The following is an 18,817-nucleotide window of genomic DNA, read 5'->3' on the forward strand; positions in this document are numbered from 1 at the left end:
GGAGGAACATTAGGCATCACTGATGGGAAGGAGCCAAAGTGATGCAGATGGGTGGAAAACAGTGGTGCGGATGGGGGGACAAAGTGATGCAGATTTGCATGGAAAACAGTGGTGCGGATGCAGGGGAGACAGAGTGGCACGGTTTGGGAGAACAGAGTGACATGGATGGAGGTACAAAGTGGCATGGATGCAGGAAGACAGCAGCGCAGATGGGTAAAGACAGATTGGTACGGATGATGGAATACAGACAATGGGAGAACACACATCAGTAGAGATTGGGAAAGACAGATTGGTGTGGATAGGGGGGAAGACAGATTGCCATGGTTGGGAGGGGGGCAGAGTGGTGCAAATGGAGGAAGAAAGAGTGGCCCAGATGAGGGGAAGACAGAGTGGTGTGACTAGGGGGAAGGTGGTGGTGCAGATGGAAGGAAACAGAGTGGTACAGATGCAGGAAGACAGGGGACAGACAGATTGGTGCGGATGAGGTAATAAAGAACTAGCACAGTTAGACCACACAGCTATAAGGATTTGGGAAGTTATAGCAGCATGGAGACACAGATAGTGTACATGCATAGACAGAGTATGATAGTTTTAGAAATTAGGGAGCTGAATGTGTATAATGAATGAGATGGATGTATGGAGTGAGAAGACTATTGGAACCCAGTGGGATTATTGTGGTGACTGAACGGGAAGATTGTGGGCACTGAGTGGGATGTTGGTGCCACATAACTGCTCAGACCTCAGTTGCATAGACTGCATGTGTGTACTCCAATGAGCACACAATTCTGTGAATTAGCAGCTCCACCAATTTGTGAGTGACAGCAATCTCACTCTGCGACATGAGAAACCGTAAGGTTTTTTGTTTTTGATATATATATATATATATATATATATATATTTATATTAATGCCCCATATTAGTTATTTTTAAACTTACTCAATTACTCAATTGTTACATTCATTTAAGACTCCATGAAGGCTAATATTAATTATACTCTTTGCTAACAATTCCCATTCTCAGTAACACAAAATTCACTATAAAGCATCACAAATACCAACAACAGATAACACTCACAGAAATACACAAGAATATTTTAACCCCTCAATTCTTGAACATCTGCTAATCCCTTAAGGGAACTCTTATCTCACAGGCAATTGCAGGGTGCATTCCAGTTGCCGGGAAACCCCCTTCTCCAAGCTAGTGGCTCGAATCATGACCACTATAGCACATTATATACTATTTTACTAGTGCTGCGGCCACAATATGCAGGTTAAGGGATAGAATAGAGCTGCTATGCACACAAAGTGGCAGTAACTTCTCGAGTCTGCTATGTGTGAGGATTGGAGCACTCAGTCAACTCACAGGACAAGAGAGACAAAAGAAGCAGCTGCCAGAATTGACAGGCATCTTACCATGAAGTTGGAGAATGTGTATGGGGGCACGGGCCAAAATGATGCAATTCTATGTCCGTGCCCCTGCTCTGGCCCCATTGCAGTGTAGCATCCTTGGCCATGCCCCCCCTTTTGCCATGCCACGCCCCCTTCTTGTCCGACCTGGCTACCCCCTCCCGGAGGGGGCAGCCAGAATGTCGGCAAGCCTGCCCCAGTCTGTCTCTGAATTATCTTTAGTCCTTTCTTCTTTAACTTGTCCCTTTCTCCTACTTTTCTACTGAAGGTAATGGAGTCCTGCTGGCCGATGGTCAGAAGTGGCGTGGAGATGCCAGAGGATGGCAGGTAAGCACGATCTTCTGTTTTGAAAAAAAAAATTTCTTTATAATGCTGCTGCCACTGGCAAAAACCCTGACAGCAGCAAAAATATGCCAGTTTTCTCCAGTGAAGCTTCCCCTTATTAACAGCAAAAGTATTATGGCGGTACTTGTAACGCCACAATACCTGTTCATTTATCATATTAAAATATTTTAAAAAATGCTTTATTGCTTGCAGGACATTTTTAGTTTATGTCAAATTTTTATTTTTATTTTTTTTCTTGTAGGGACAGGTGGGGGCAGGGGGCAGACCAGTAACTTGCCTAGGGCCCCATGAAGTGTAAATCTGGCTCTGAGTGTTTTTTTACTGTCTGTGGGAGAAACATAATTTTGCTGCTGGTCTTCACTTTCACAAACTGTTCTGGCTTAATAGATAATTATAGTTTTCTGTACGTTTATATCTGCCTCTCCTCTATTTTACTGCTAGAACAGCATAGCCTATTATCCACCCATTAAAATTGTCTTCTATTTAATTTGGGTGTGTATGTTGTATTCGGGATGTAGTTATGTAGCCGCCGGTCTCAATCCCGACAGCGTAATCCCGGCAAGGGATTTAATTTAGGCGACAAAAATACCGATTCCTATGTTAATCCCGACGCCGGAACGCCGAGGACGGCGGACCGATCATCCTCTCTGCCAGTGTAAGTATACACTTAGCCCGGGGATGAGGGGGTTAGGTTTAGGGCCCCCCGGGAGGATTTAGGGTTAGGCACCCCCTGGGGAAGGTTAGGGTTAGGCTAGGGGTAGGGGGGGTTAGGGTTAGGCACTAGGGGGAGAGGTTAGGGTTAGGCACCCCCCCCCCGGGAAGGTTAGGTTTAGGGTGCAGGGAGGGGAGGTTAGGTTTAGGCACCCATGGGGGGGAGGTTAGGGTTAGGCATTAGGGGGGAGGTTAGGGTTAGGCACCCCTAAGGGAGGGTTAGGGGGGGAGAGGGGAGGGCTAGCATACTTACCACCGGGCCTGTCACTGTCAGGATTGGAACTCTTGAGCCGCCAGTATTTCAATCCCATTCCGTTGTATTCTATCTGCTATCTTTTAAGGTTAATCATTCTTCTGCTTGATCAATATTTGTGATAGTTACAGTACGTTTGCTATGCTCAGATCGGGGAAAGCACTTATTAATTATCAGTATCTTCTAGTTACCTACTACTACACATATTACACATTATATTGTACACATTATTGTATTTCCAGGAAGGAACTGTTACATATTTTGACTGCTAGGACACATATCATGGGTAAAGGTGAAAACTTAATTGCACATTATTGTTGTTGTCTGTGATACTGTGTAATGCAGTTTTCATGACAGTTTATTGCCCTAAATCTAAATCCATTCCTTGGAATATACGAACAGAAACAACTAAATCCAATAATAAGTGATAGTGTTGCCAATAAAATAATGCAAAGCACAAACCATAGCTAGTCCACTGGCACCAGCACTAATCCTGCCCACTGTATACCATACTTGCCGACATTCAGCGCCCTCCTTCTGGCGGGGGGCGTGGCAGGCAATAATGACGTACTGGGGAAATAAACGACACTGTGAAGCAGGGGGCGGGGCCACAATAACGCAATTCAGTGGGGGTTTCTATTAGTAGTCAGGGGGGGGCAGGCGTCAGGCGGGAGGATTGCCTGCCTTTCCGGGGAGCCGGGAGCGGCACTCGATATTCGGGAGGCTCCCGGCCACATCTGGATAAGCTGTAAAGGGCACAAAGTAGCAAAATTAGGGAATAAAAGGCCTTGTCCAAATATGTGTCAGTATACTATACAGTATGTTTATTGTTGTATTGTAATATTTTTTATTTCTCATTATTAAACGGGCTACAGAATAAGTTGTTTCTTTTAAAATACTCAGTATTAATAATCAGCGACCCGCCCCGGTTTCGCTCGGGAGCAATTTTGAATTGACGGTCATGGTCTTTTTTTAACCAAAGTCTTATAAGATTGCCTTGTAGATTACATTAGTAATTTTTCCTCCTGACAATAAATAAAGTACAGGGACAGACACTTAGGACCTCATTCAGAGTCGGTCGAAGCGGCCGCACGGTCGTACGGAAAAAGGGGCCGGATATTCAAATGATTCCCTGGCAAGTTGCGTCCCTAAGTTCGGATCGGTAGTTGGCCGACCAAGGGGAGGAAGCGGTCGGAAGACAAAAAAATACGCCCCCTTCTCTTACGCATTGCACATCATCTCCGGGCATATAAGGATTAATCGAGACCATCGAGAACCATCGGCACTGGTCATAGAGCTTAAGGTTGACCATACCCTCTCTTAAGCTCTACGATCATGTCAGTGTAAAAACCTCCCATGTCACATGTGCCATGACGCTACTTTGTTAATTATGCACTCCCATAATCCGTATGCACTCCCAAAAAACGCCGTTCGCATAATGAGGCACGCCTGCGTTCGGATCTCCACTCCCCCATTTTCAAGCACCTTCCCCTGTTACCACCCACAAACGCCTCCATCTGTCACTCAAACTACCGACTTGGCTGTGTTCAAGGAGAGAGAAATTTCTGATCATAGCGGCTAATTTGCGCACGCGCATTGCGAACTTTACACATGCGCAGTATAGCGAACATCAGTGGCGTACGACCGTGCGGCCGCTTCGACCGACTCTGAATGAGGTCCTTAATGCGGCTGGAGTTGACCTAAGTGGAGACTGTTTTGCTCATGGACAACTTTATGTAGCCCTTTTTCATGTCACGTCAAAACTAAATCTTTTCTTGTTGACGTGACATGCAAAGGGCCACATAAAGTTGTGCATGAACAAAACAGCCTCCACTTAGGTCAACTCCAGCCGCGTTAAGTGTCTGTCCCTGTTCTTTATTTATTGTCATGCCAAAGCAAACTCTTACCTGGAATTGGATTCGTTTGTAATTAAAGAATCGTTTTTTCACATAAATGTAAAAAAAGGGAAACTCTGAAATGTTGTATCAGTATACAGGGCTTACAGCTATTTTTTTTGAGAAACCGGATAACACATATCAATCTTTACATGATATGAAATAAAGGCCCTCATTCAGAGCCGGACGCTCTGAGCAGGTCACCACCCACAGCACATACGAGCGTGCAGGATGATGGTCGCGATGGTCTTGACCATCGCGACCACCGCCAGTGCGACCAGAAGCCTGTGGTCGGGGTTTTCGACCACAAGCCCTGGAGTGATTTTGGCTCACCATCGACCCACTTGCGAGCGGACAGCCGCTTGCGAGTGGGTCTGAATGAGGCCCAAAGTCCATTGTTGTGATATAACTTTAACAGTTTAGGTAGCATAAGCCAAGAAAGCACTCGGTCGTCTTTTTTTCATTGCGTTGCTTCATGAAAATCATCATTGCTCAGCTCCCTTTTGTCATACATTAATGTTTCATACACCTAAACCTTCCTCAACAAATGCTCTGTAGAATAGTGAAAACTGCACCAAAATCTGTCTAGTGGTTCTCGAGATTACCAGGGACTTTATTTTATACTATATATAGCTAATGACAGTAATGATGCGTACAATATAAGGGTGTGTTATCTTAGTTCAGGATTCAGAATGTTGTTATGATCTGAATGTTAGCATTTAGAATGTCAATAGTGTCTCAGTGCCAACATTTGCGCAGATCAGCTGGTCAACAGGTGTCTGCACATGTGCATTCCTTCTAATTTTAACTGAATGTCTAATAACCAACGATTTCTCCTATTCTATATGTATTAAAAATAAGTTAACAATTTTTAGCAAGGCAATTTATGTTGATAAATCCATATTCTCTATATAAATGAACACACCAAAAATCGGGACCCTGCAGAATGATTAATCAGCTAAAGAAGAGTGAATTATGCACCTGAATAAAAGGCCTCCCCATTACCCACCAACTACACAGCCCTGACGAAGCCCGCACAAGCACAAGCAGGTGAAACGCATTGGCCACACCCCCCCCTCAACTTGCTTCACGGACTCTAGTCTTCAGTTTTCCAACGGGGATCAGCGTGCACGCTCACCGCCGGAAACACCCGCCAAGCAAGCCAAAACATCTCAAGACGCTAGCAGAGGACAGGAGGGGAAGGAGAGATCAGGTGGCATTCACAGCATTACAGCCACACGGATGTGTGGTCAGTATATATTCAGAACAGCTCAGGACTTTGGGAAGACAAGGTAGGAGAGACGTGTATCCACCTACATCTTTATGATACATTGTATTCAACATCGCAAACTGCCAAACTAAGATCCGGAACTTTTGGCTACAATATAATCTCTCCAGCTGACGAGCTGTGATTTGAAAATTCTTTCTGTGACTTACCCAGTACCTACTTCTATCCTTGCATACCAGAGACTAAAGTACCTGTTCTACACCCATCAGATCTATATGGGCACTGTAATAGATGGACTTTAATATGCATTTACCTTGATTATTTTAACCTATGTATTCATTTAATTTGTTTATACTGTGTTTAGATTAATAAATATTTTTAACTACACCTCCACTGCACATTGACTCCTCGCTACGCTGTCACCTAGACACAAACACTATTATTACATATCTCAACATTTGATATGTCCACATTCACAATGTTGACAATGACATAATGATGACATGTTCAACATGTCGACATTACGCATGTTGGCAGTGATCATTTTGATGGTAATATTTTACCCTAACCACTGTCAGGGCTCAGCCGGGGATCGGCGCCCGCTTACCGCACCACCGGCTTCCCCTTTCATCCTGGGTGGTCGGTCGGCCTGCGCGACGGCGGGGGAGAAGCTGAGTTTTCTCGCCGCTTGCTGCGGCTTCCTGGAGGGCTGGTGTCCGGCATCGCAAATCCGGACATGGGCGCCGCCATGACAGTCGGCCCATGTGACTGGATCCTTCTCCCTGATAGGCCCGTTTTCAGCTGATGCTGTGCACCTGTCTAAGGGTTCCCCTGGGTATAAAACTGTTCCACAGGTTATGGGAAATTGCCTGAACAACGGTTGTCTCCTAGCGTGCTTTAGTGAGTTCCCGGTCCAGGTTCCTATTCACCCGTACAGCAGCAGTGTTACCACCTTTACCTGTGTGCCTATACATCTCTGGTGAATACCCGTGCAGCAGTGTTACCACCTTTACCTGTGTGCCTTTACGTCTTTGGTGAATACCCGTGCAGCAGTGTACCCACCTTTACCTGTGTGCCTATACGTCTCTGGTGAATACCCGTGCAGCAGTGTTACCATCCCCACCTGTGTGCCTTACGTCTCCAGTGAACATCCGTGCTACAACGTATACCGCCTCTACCTGTGTGCCTTCTATCTCTGGTGACGTCTCAAGTAACCGTGAGTTGCTTCCCACTTGAAATCCTTATTGACGTTTGATCCTCGTGTCAAGGTGTTTTCTATACAGTATTTTAAGGGACTGTTTTGTGCCTAAGCAGGCATATCCTCGCTGGGCCACGGGAGTAGTGTCTCTATCCCTGCAGGGCTTGGGTACCTGGTCAAAGGACCGCGACCTGCTCACGGGGTGCAGCTAAGCCCATATCCCAATTGGGGGGGTCACTGGCGAACACCATCCTGTGGGTTAGACTCCGCACCTTTGCCCAGGTCTCGCCAACACTCAAGTCCTGTGGATGAGGAGAACGTACATCCAGGCCCCTCGTCTCCACTTCTTTCCCCAACTGGTTTAGATTCAAACCACGTTGGCTTCTATTCTCCCGGTTCCCTCGCCAGCGGTTCCTGTACCTTCTCCATCAGTCCCTCCACCAGTGGTTCCTACTCCCAAACCCCGACTACAGCTTGCCACTCCAGAAAAGTTTGATGGCGATCCCAGGCGGTGCCGCGGGTTCATCAACCAATGTGAAATCCAATTCGAATGTCTTCCCCAGAACTTTCCCACGTCTCGGGCAAAAGTTGCATATGTGATTTCATTATTAACAGGAGCAGTGTTAGACTGGGTCTCCCCTTTATGGGAACGGGCCGACCCCATCGTCTCTACCTACGAGGAATTTGTTTCCGCATTTAAGAGAATTTTTGACGAGCCAGGCCGTTCTGCATCTGCATCTTCTGACCTCCTCCGAGTGCGTCAGGGCACACGGTCCGTGGGGCAGTATGTAGTCCAATTTCAGACCCTGGCATCAGAATTAAAATGGAACGAGGAAGCTCTTAAAGCGTCCTTCCTTCATGGACTCTCTGAGAGGATGAAGGATGAGCTTGCCTCCAGAGATTTGCCAGAATCCTTTGCTGACGTTATCTCTCTCTGTATCAAAATTGACCTTCGCCATCGGGAAAGATGGGCTAGTAGGGGAAGAGGTGAACGTCTACCAGTCCGTTCTTCTGCTGTTAGTCCGCCTATACCCACCCTAGCTAGTGAAGAGGAACCGATGCAGGTCAACAGAGCCAAACTCACCCTGGCAGAGCGCAATAGACGCTTCCAAAATAAATTGTGTATCTATTGCGCTGCACCTAACCACATTCTGAAGAATTGTCCTTTACTTGCGGGAAATGCGAAACCCTGACTGAAGTAGGGAGCATTCAGTTGGGGGTTATTCTCAAGCCATCCCAATTATCCGAGAGTCTTTTAGTAGTGTCGCTTTCCCATAAGTCCAGGACAAGAAAGGTTCACGCTTTAATTGATTCTGGAGCCGCTGGTAATTTTATTGCAGAGAGATTGATTCACAGCTTGGGTGTTCCAGTCGTTTCCCTACCTAATAAATTGTTACTGTCTGGTCTAGATGGTAAAACTCTGGTGGGGCTACCCATTTCTTCGCTCTCTCATCCTGTGTCTGTCCAAATTGGGTGCCTACATCATGAAATGCTGGAATTTTTTGTGTTACCCGAATCCTCCTATGAGCTGGTATTAGGGCTGCCCTGGTTGAGATAACACAATCCTGTCTTCGACTGGGATGCTATGCAAATCCTATCCTGGGGTTCACAGTGTTTCCAAGATTGTTTGACCAAGGTCGTTCCAGTATGTAACCAAGCGACGGTTTCCAACCCGGCTAAGAAGTCCCTTCGACCATAGCCTTCTAAACATTCCCCCCAGCCGGGGTTGCCCGAGGCTTATCAAGACTTTGCTGATGTATTTTGTGAACAAGCCGCAGATAAACTTCCTCCGCATCGACCTTGGGATTGTGCCATCGATTTGCTTCCCGGGAAGAGTCCTCCACGTGGCCGTGTTTACCCTTTGTCCGTGCCTGAGACCGCGGCCATGGAAGAATACATTAAGGAAAGCCTTGCTAAAGGATTCATTCGGCCTTCTTCTTCTCCTGCAGGGGCAGGTTTCTTTTTTGTAGGGAAAAAGGATGGTGGACTCTGCCCCTGTATAGACTATCGAGGATTAAATCAAATCACCATAAAGAATCGGTACCCTCTACCTTTTAATTTCAGAACTGTTTGACAAGGTTCAAGGGGCTCAGGTTTTCACGGAGCTGGATCTACGTGGTGCGTATAATCTGATTCGAATTAAAACCGGGGACGAGTTGAAGACCGCGTTCAATACCAGAGACGGACACTTCAAGTACCTCGTAATGCCCTTCGGTCTTTGTAATGCACCAGCTATTTTTCAAGGTTACGTCAACGAGATCTTCCGGGATATTCTTCATAAATTTGTTGTGATTTATCTCGATGACATTTTAATCTTTTCCAGAGATTTACAGAGCCATCGTCTTCATGTACGGGAGGTATTGTTCCGCCTTCGCACTCCTTCACCTCTTTGGGAAACTTTCCAAATGTATGTTTCACCAAACTTCAGTACCTTTTTTAGGCCATATTATCTCTGGGGGGAGTCTCCAGATGGATCCTGATAAACTAAAAGCAATCTCTGAATGGCCCCTGCCTACTTCTTTAAAAGGTACTCAGCGTTTCCTAGGATTCGCAAACTATTATAGGAGGTTTATTCCACACTTTTCTACACTGGTAGCACCCATTACCTCCCTCACAAGGAAAGGAGCCAATCCTTCTAAATGGTCTGTTCCAGCAGTACAAGCCTTTCAAAACCTAAAAGGTGCCTTTTCTCGAGCTCCCATTCTCTGTCAGCCTCAAATAGACAAACCATTCATTGTGGAGGTGGACGCATCCTCCGTTGGAGTAGGCGCGGTATTATCTCAGTCTGCTGAAGATGGGAAGATGCATCCCTGTGGATTTTTCTCCCGTAAATTTTCCCCTGCTGAGAGGAATTATATTATAGGCGACCAAGAACTTCTAGCCATGCGCCTAGCCTTAGAGGAATGGCGGTATCTTCTGGAAGGGGCCAAATTTCCTGTCACGATTATTACAGACCATAAGAATCTGATCTATCTGCAAACTGCACACCGGTTGAATGCCAGGCAGGCACGATGGTCACTTTTTTTTTCTAGGTTTGATTTAAAACTCCAGTTTCGTGCTGGTGTGTTGAACAAGAAGGCCGATGCATTATCTCGCTCCTTCATGACTAACTTGGAGGAGGAGGAGTGTTCTCAAGTTCGTTCCATTTTTGACCCAATTGTATTTGCTCCTACTCAAGTAGTGTCCTTGCCACCTGGGAAAGGGTCAATCAAGAGCTAGAGACCTTCATTAGGCTCTTTGTGTCATCTTCCCAGGATGATTGGGTGGACCTCCTGCCATCGGCAGAGTTTTCTCATAATTTTAAATTCCATTCTTCCTCTAAATCCACTCCTTTTTTTACGGTTTTTGGTAGACATCCACGAGTTCCAGATTTCCAGAAGCTTCCATCTATAGATGTTCCAGCTGTGAATCAAGAGATTCAATCCTTTTCAGTTTTATGGAATAAAATTCACCTATCTCTAAAGCAATCTTCTAGGAATTACAAGAAATTTGCGGACAGGAGACGTTTGGCAGTTCCTCTGTTGAGAGTCGGGGACAGGGTCTGGTTATCTTCCAAAAATATTCGCTTAAGAGTCCCGTCCATGAAACTCGCTCCGCGTTTTATTGGTCCATATCGTATCATTAAGATAATCAGTCCAGTAACTTATAAATTGGAACTTCCTCCTCAAATGAAGATTTCAAATACTTTTCACGTTTCTCTCTTATGACCCCTGGTGCTCAATCGTTTTCAGAATTGTTCCCCTAAATTGCCTCAAGTCAAGACATTACAAGGCACAATTTGAGGTGGAAAAGATCTTGGATTCCCGGCACAGATTCAACACCCTTCAATATCTCATTGATTGGAAGGGCTACGGCCCCGAGGAAAGGGCCTGGATTAGAGCCTATGATGTACACGCTCCGCGACTAATCCAGAGTTTTCATAGGCGATTTCCAGATAAGCCTGTTGGGTGTTCAGTGCCCACCCTTAAAGGAGGGGGTACTGTCAGGGCTCAGCTGGGGATCGGCGCCCGCTTACCGCACCGCCGGCTCCCCCTTTCATCCTGGGTGGTCGGTCGGCCTGCGCGACGGCGGGGGAGAAGCTGAGTATTCTCCCCGCTTGCTGTGGCTTCCTGGAGGGCTGGTGTCCGGCATCGCAAATCCGGACATGGGCGCCGCCGTGACAGTCGGCCCATGTGACTGGATCCTTCTCCCTGATAGGCCCGTTTTCAGCTGATGCTGTGCACCTGTCTAAGGGTTCCCCTGGGTATAAAACTGTTCCACAGGTTATGGGAAATTGCCTGAACAACGGTTGTCTCCTAGCGTGCTTTAGTGAGTTCCCGGTCCAGGTTCCTATTCACCCGTACAGCAGCAGTGTTACCACCTTTACCTGTGTGCCTTTACGTCTTTGGTGAATACCCGTGCAGCAGTGTACCCACCTTTACCTGTGTGCCTATACGTCTCTGGTGAATACCCGTGCAGCAGTGTTACCATCCCTACCTGTGTGCCTTACGTCTCCAGTGAACATCCGTGCTACAACGTATACCGCCTCTACCCGTGTGCCTTCTATCTCTGGTGACGTCTCAAGTAACCGTGAGTTGCTTCCCACTTGAAATCCTTATTGACGTTTGATCCTCGTGTCAAGGTGTTTTCTATACAGTATTTTAAGGGACTGTTTTGTGCCTAAGCAGGCATATCCTCGCTGGGCCACGGGTGTAGTGTCTCTATCCCTGCAGGGCTTGGGTACCTGGTCAAAGGACCGCGACCTGCTCACGGGGTGCAGCTAAGCCCATATCCCAATTGGGGGGGTCACTGGCGAACACCATCCTGTGGGTTAGACTCCGCACCTTTGCCCAGGTCTCGCCAACACTCAAGTCCTGTGCAGTCTAACCCTAGCCTCAGCCTTATCCTAAGCACAGCCTAGCCCTACCCACAGTCTAACCCTTACCCTAGCCGCAGCCTTACTCTAAGCACAGCCTAACCCTAAGCACAGCCTAGCCCTAACTGCAATCTAGCCCTGATCTTAAGCACAGCCTAGCCCTAATAGCAGTCTAACCCTGACCATAGCTTTAGCTTTACTGTAAGCACAGCCTAGCCCTAACTGCAGTCTAACCCTAGCCTCAGCCTTACCCTAAGCACAGCCTAGCCCTAACTGCAGTCTAACCCTAGCCTCAGCCTTATCCTATGCACAGCCTAGCCCTAACTGCAGTCTAACCCTAACCCTAGCCTCAGCCCTACTCTAAGCACAGCCTAGCCCTAACCGCAGTCTAGTCCTAACCCTAGCCTTACCCTAAGCACAGCCTAACCCTAATCGCAGCCTAACCCTGACCCTAACCGCAGCCTAACCCTAACAGCAGCTTAACCCTAGCATCAGCCTTACCCTAAGCACAGCCTAACCCTGACACTAACCGCAGCCTAACCCTAACAGCAGCCTTACCCTGACCCTAACTGCAGCCTAACCCTAACACTCAAATGTTCATACTGTAGACATGCATAATGTTGACATTTTGAACATGTCAACATTTTGTCAATGCCGACATGTTGAATGTTGACATTTTGCACTTCCCTAAATACAAATCGAAAATGTTGATATTCTGAATGTTGGCATTCTGAACCATTCTACGTTACAGTGTCAACATTCAGGGGCCTATTCAACATCGAAGGCCGTATGGCCTCCGATGATGAAGTATTGAACTCACTGTGAGGGATACTTAAGTATCCAACTCGCAGCGGGGGATAGATTACACCAGAGCAATTCATCATTGCTCCGGCGAGGGGACAACTGTTCCGAAAAGCAGCTGTCCCCTCGGTTACTATCACGGCTACAGATGTAACTCCGTTACTTACCTCCTCCCCATCAGCCCGGCTACACATGCGTGACCCGAGCTCACACATGCGCACACCCGCCAGGGAAGTAGTGAGAAGGCGGCATTTCTCTTCGCAGAAGAAGCGGGGCTGTGAGAGCAAGCGCCGTCTGAAGATGGCGCTTGTTCTCGGCAGCAAACTCCGAAAACTTTCAGTTTTTCTGAGTTTGGTGAATACCAAGGGGGTCCTAACGTACCCCTGATGATGAATGGCCTGGTAACTATGGTTTCCGCATGGTTACCAGGCCATTCATCAATTGATGAATAGGCCCCTTTGAATGTGGACAATGTGAAACCATAGGAAACAATCTGATGAAGTTACTTTATAGTATACTCACATTTCTGTTTTCCAGAAAGGTCCCAATAAATGGCAGAGGTTTAGGACCGGGTATCCCATGTTTTAGGAACAGTCTGTAAGGTATCACAGCATAGCTAGAAAGAGCAGAAAACCATTGAGGCATATATGTCATGTAAATGAACCATAAAATTTAATATCAATATGTGTAATTATTAGTAATTTCACATATTAGTGAACACTTGCTTAGCTGTGATTATAGCTAATATTTGTTCCACTGTATATAGTCTCAGACAATGCTGCCCGCACACTGTGTAGCTTTGACTGACCAACCACAGATCTATGTATGGCTTACCATAACTACAGATGCGCCAGCTATACTGCATTGTGGCTGATCACACCACAAACGTGCACATGCATTGCGCCATGTGATTCCCCGTGCCTGCATACGCTACACTACACTATGGAGCTCACTGTGATCGCACCATGCATTCCTATAGAGGTGCGTCCGCAGTACGTGTATCCGCTCGCGCTGAGTGGTGCAATTCGCCGATCGGCAGCAATATAGCTGGGCATATCTGTAAGTAGAATTATGCCTAGATGGATCTTTTGTGATTTGCTATTGCAGAAACATGGATAAAATTTTAAAAAAGAAATGAAATGGTCGCACCAAAGTATAATTATTTACAATGACCTATATAATATATCCCTGATTCGACACTGATTCACCTCAATTTATTATATGGATATATATGAGAGGGGTGCTACCCCTGGACTAACACAGCAGCAATTAACAACAAAGAAAAAGTACTTGCATCCTGACCGCCCACCTCTGTTGCGGTCGTTAGGCTGTGGGTTAACACCCACAGCTCTAACGACCGCTCCGGTGATGGTCGCGATGGTCAGAGACCATCGCGACCATCGGCTTACGGTAGGGTCTCCCTTGTCGTAAGCCCCGGAGAGCTTCTGGCTCTGTCAGAGCCGGAAGCTCTCCACTGACATCACTAGTGATGTCAGTGGGGCCGCCCCCAAATGGTAGGCGTTCCCATGGGAACGCCTCCGTTTGGGTTGCCACCCCCCCGGCCCGCCTTCCAAACGGGGCGAGCTGGCAATCAACATCGACAGCTTGCCCCCTTTGGATCGAGACCCGCTACGACCGGCGCTGTCGGTCGTAGCGGGTCTCACGCATGCGCACGACGGCGCCGTCGCCGTCGTGCGCATGCTCTGTGGGGGGCCATCGACCCGGTCCGAGCGCATCGGCGCTAATGACCGGGTCTGAATGACCCCCTGAGTGTCAGTTTATATAATTTAATATGTATTCCATGGGGTTAATAGAGCCCCTATTGTATATTGGAAAAGATTCCTGAACTGCACACCCTAAATATATATATATATATATATATATATAATGGGAGGTGCTACCTGATGAGACTAATTGCAGGCACAGAAACAGACGAATCTCAGGTGCACAACTCCAAATTATTGATAATATATATAAATGCAATAAAATTTTGCAATCAATAGAGGTTTTTAGCATAATCATAGCCAAGGTTATGGGCCTACCCACCATATCCAGGCAACCTCTTTAGGGTAGGTCCCTAACATACTAGGGTTTAAATCCAGAGCGCAGGACACCTCCAAACCGGCCCAGCCAAGCTGCCCTACGGCACCACCATAGTAAGAAAAGTGCAGGTTAAAAGAGATAGTTAAGAGCAGCCACAGCTGCATATAAAGAATGAAAATAAAAAAGTGTATATTACTCGCAGTTCATTCGTGACACAGTTCCTTTATTTTATAGGTATAACAGATAAGTATATGTATCTTATTTATAAATCCTATATATCTGTGTCTTACTGAACATGACACAGTTCATAAATCACAGGGGTATCGCTAGTAAAAGTGTATCGATAGAATGGGAGTTAATGTCTGTCACACTTCCATTTTAAAGTCATGTTACTAGATGTATGCTGTGTCGCTGTTCACGGTCACTGACTGACTCTTATTACTCTCTCTACAGTGGTTCAAGTACTGTAGCCACAATCACTAATACGTAAGTAACTCAAATGTAACACTAATCAAGTTCCCTGAACACACCGGTGCCGCAATCGAGGTCCGATTGTGTTGAACTAGTTAATTGATGAGAAAGTTGTTGTTCAAATGCAGGTGGTTGGGGTGGACTGCGCACACCCGTGACGTGGTCTGATTGAATGTGTTTAAATACAGGTGGCTGCAATCATAAATTTAGTAGGAAGTCCAGGAGCAGAGCATTTTGTACCTGGTAGAAGGGGTCACGTTGGAGGGTCTGCTTTTATACAGAGGGCAAGAGTCTGACCTCGAAACTATTTCAACATTTTGTTAGATTTTTAACCGTGTATACATGGAAAACAATATCACCATATTTTTGACATTTAATTTATTTATTTAATTTATACCCCTTTTCCACCAAAATCCCGGGTCTGTCCCGGGATTTTTTACCTGCCATTTTGCCAGGTCGTTCCCGGCTTAGACCATGTTTCCACTGCACCCTAGCCCAGGGTTTTTACCGGGTCACCTCCATTTCCACTGAACCGGGTAAGCCCAGCAAACCCTGTGGATGTGATTAAAAATGGCCTTTATTCAGGCCATTTTTAATGACATCCACATTTAATTACATTTTTAATGTCATCCTTTATTATTATTAATTATTTTAATATTTATTTTATTTAATTATTATTATTTATTGTATTAATTATTTATTTAATTATTATTTAATTAATTTTATGACATTTTTAATGACATCCTTTATTCAAGCGTCTCCCCTGATTACATCATCAGCCATGTCAAAAAACCCAGGTAAGAGCTGTTTCCACTGCAGTGTTACCGGGTTTTACCCGCTAAAAACCCTGCTCGATACCCAGGAAGAAATCCTGGGTCAGTAGATCTGGGATTTTTTCCTTGGAGCCGTTTCCACTAAGCCGAGTCTTGGGTAGACACAGCAATTACCCTGGTTTTTTTAGGCAGTGGAGAACAATTATTAATCTATTTATTAGACAACTTATCTCCAAAATGTTAATTTTTCATATTAAAATTATCTCCATGCTACAGTATAAACAGCTGAAGCCCCTCCCACAACATTAGGACACATGTTCTGATTGCTTGTGGCATAAGTGACAAATCTGAAACTAAAGAAGCATCTCCCCCACTAACTTGACGGGTATAATAGCCCAATAAAAACTCCTCCTGATGTAATTCATATAGAATAGTCAGCTCACACAGTCATTGAAATTGTGTCTTTATCTGCTCTGTTAGAAAGAATACATAGAAATGTACAGACAGACACACAAGGGTAGCAAAAAGCCCTCACTATTTCCCAAATGCAACAGAAGCTACATTACATTTTTGTCAATTGTTGACATTCTGTAACTATATCAATAGCCGTCTATCTGTTTATATAGTGTTTAGATCACTGTTTGTTGCGCTTTGCTCCAATACTACTAAACATACTTAAGGAGTGCCACAATAGAAAGCTGGCACTCCCTAATGCCAAGCAAACATATTCTGGCATATTTAATTTAACTTACAGTATATACAGCAAGTACTATGATACATTCACTTTTCATGAAATAATCCAAATTTGCGGATTAACAGTGTGTTCTGTATGCTATATACAATATACAATAAATAGGCGGGATGCATCAAGCATTGCAATTTGCATGCAATGCATCCAGGGGCGGATTGACAATGGGGTGGCAGGAGCTGCAGCTCACCCTGTGCAGGCAGCACTCACACAACACTGATTATACCCCCACAACACTGGTTAAACTCCCGCAGCGATGGCCACTCCTCGTGCAGCGGCACATAATAGGCCCTTCATGAATTTCAGCTCCAAGCCCATGTGGACCCTAATGTTGGCACTGGATGCATCCCGCTACTCATTGCATGTATACCAGCGTAAGTAACACCTGTATGCATGAATACAATCACAAAGGACAGCTCTCCTGGTAAGAAGGACTTCAGGGTTTATGACCCAGAAGTTCTTCTACGCATGCGTCAAGTGATGCACGGGGGGGATTCGCGAATAGAGTCCATAGGCATCTGGGCTTGGTGCATATGCGGTGATATCATTATCGTTCAATCGTTCATTAATCGTTCACAAATCGGCAATCAAAATGGCAAATACGGCCAGCGATGCACGCTCTCGCTAGTCATTTTTGACATCTATCATCGCCTGAACATGCTGGTCAATCTGCCGATAAGACAGATTGCCCATGTTCAGGAATGAGGGAGGGTGCCTGCACTGAACATAATTGTGCAGTCTTTTCACAGTCTGCTAGTGGATGTGCCCCTAGTACAGAATCCACTAGAGTTCTGTTTTATAAGACTTTGGACCTTGATCACCTCAGCTGCAGAGATTAATACAAATGTGAAAACTATAAATTGATCCCATATCTCTGTCAGCATTCAGCCTTAAGTGATCCCAGTCCCAGCCCAAGCACAGCACACAGCAGAATGAGCTGACTGTCACCTCAGATGACATATGTAAATACTGTGCTAAAGTGGAATTCTGCGGCAAAACTGTGATTGAGCAAAATATCACTGCTACTTGTGGTACCCCTATATTTGTGTTCCAAATAGGGATCCCACAATTTTTTTTTTTTATGTATGTACACATAGATATACTGCAGCCCCATTCCTTATAAAAGGCAGGTATAGTGAACTTTGACTGACCCTGATATCCCTGAACCCCACTGAGCATGTGCAAACATTCAGCCTTAAGTGATCCCAGTCCCAGCTCAAGCACAGCACACAGCAGAATGAGCTGTCACCTCAGATGACCTATGACTATGTAAATACTGTGCTAAAGTGGAATTCTGCAGCAAGACTGTATTTGAGCAAAATATCACTGTTACTCATTACTGTTTACAACCTGTATAGAAACAATACAAAATCATACATCAGTGATACACAGTACAGAAGCCAGACATGTGCAATAGTGGATTATCAACCCAGATGCACTTACTAAGTGATTAGTGCCAGTAACAGGACTAGCAGAATCCATGTTTCCTTAGAGAAATCCGGGAGGAAATACATATTTTAGCTTCCTTGGTGGCTGTCGTCTCTCTCTCTAATATACCAGCTCTTTCCCTTCTTCTCCTCTTCCTGCACTCCTGGCTTCTCGCACTCAGGCAGCTGTATTTATATTGTTTACTTCCCACTAGTGACGTGTTCTGTGGGTGCGATCCCAAAACTGAGAGGAGAGAAGGGCGGAGACCAGAAGCACATATTGTGTGTGGAGCAGTTACTTATCTCTCTGTCCTGCTACAAATCACACAGGCAATATTACTGATATCTCTCACCTTTATAGCTACAATGACAAACTGGAACTGGAGCAATATCAAGTTACTATTTTAGCCCTTTGAGGCTGATTCTGAGTTGTATGAAATGCACTGCAGATGGATGTGGCTCCTGTTCAGAGTTGTACGTATCTATACCGCACTCTTCCACCTGCGAGAGTATCTGTCATTATTATCGCCACTTACACCACCCCCATGCTGTAGCGCTACAGTACATGCAGGAGGTCCATATGATTTGGCTCCCAAAATGCACGTGCACTACCCACCCATTCACGGGAATAAAAATGTAAAAATTAAACCTTTAGATTTATTG

At 45.6% G+C, this 18,817-nt stretch overlaps 1 protein-coding gene across 1 annotated transcript in view; it reads right to left on the reverse strand.

The window, feature by feature from the left end:
• Positions 1-18,324, reverse strand: part of LOC148506300 (cytochrome P450 3A24-like) — a 56,293-nt gene extending 37,969 nt beyond the window's left edge. The window contains exons 1-2 of the mRNA XM_088446948.1: positions 18,171-18,324; positions 13,215-13,308 (exon numbers count right to left, since the gene is read on the reverse strand). Of these exons, the coding sequence (XP_088303074.1) occupies positions 13,215-13,308; positions 18,171-18,241 (165 nt within the window). The 5' untranslated portion in view covers positions 18,242-18,324. The remainder of the gene's footprint in view (positions 1-13,214; positions 13,309-18,170) is intronic.
• Positions 18,325-18,817: the final 493 nt, after the last annotated feature.

The sequence above is a fragment of the Taudactylus pleione genome, unplaced genomic scaffold (assembly GCF_031769625.1).
Source record: "Taudactylus pleione unplaced genomic scaffold, aTauple2 ptg000408l, whole genome shotgun sequence".
Classification (NCBI taxonomy): Eukaryota; Metazoa; Chordata; class Amphibia; order Anura; family Myobatrachidae; genus Taudactylus; species Taudactylus pleione.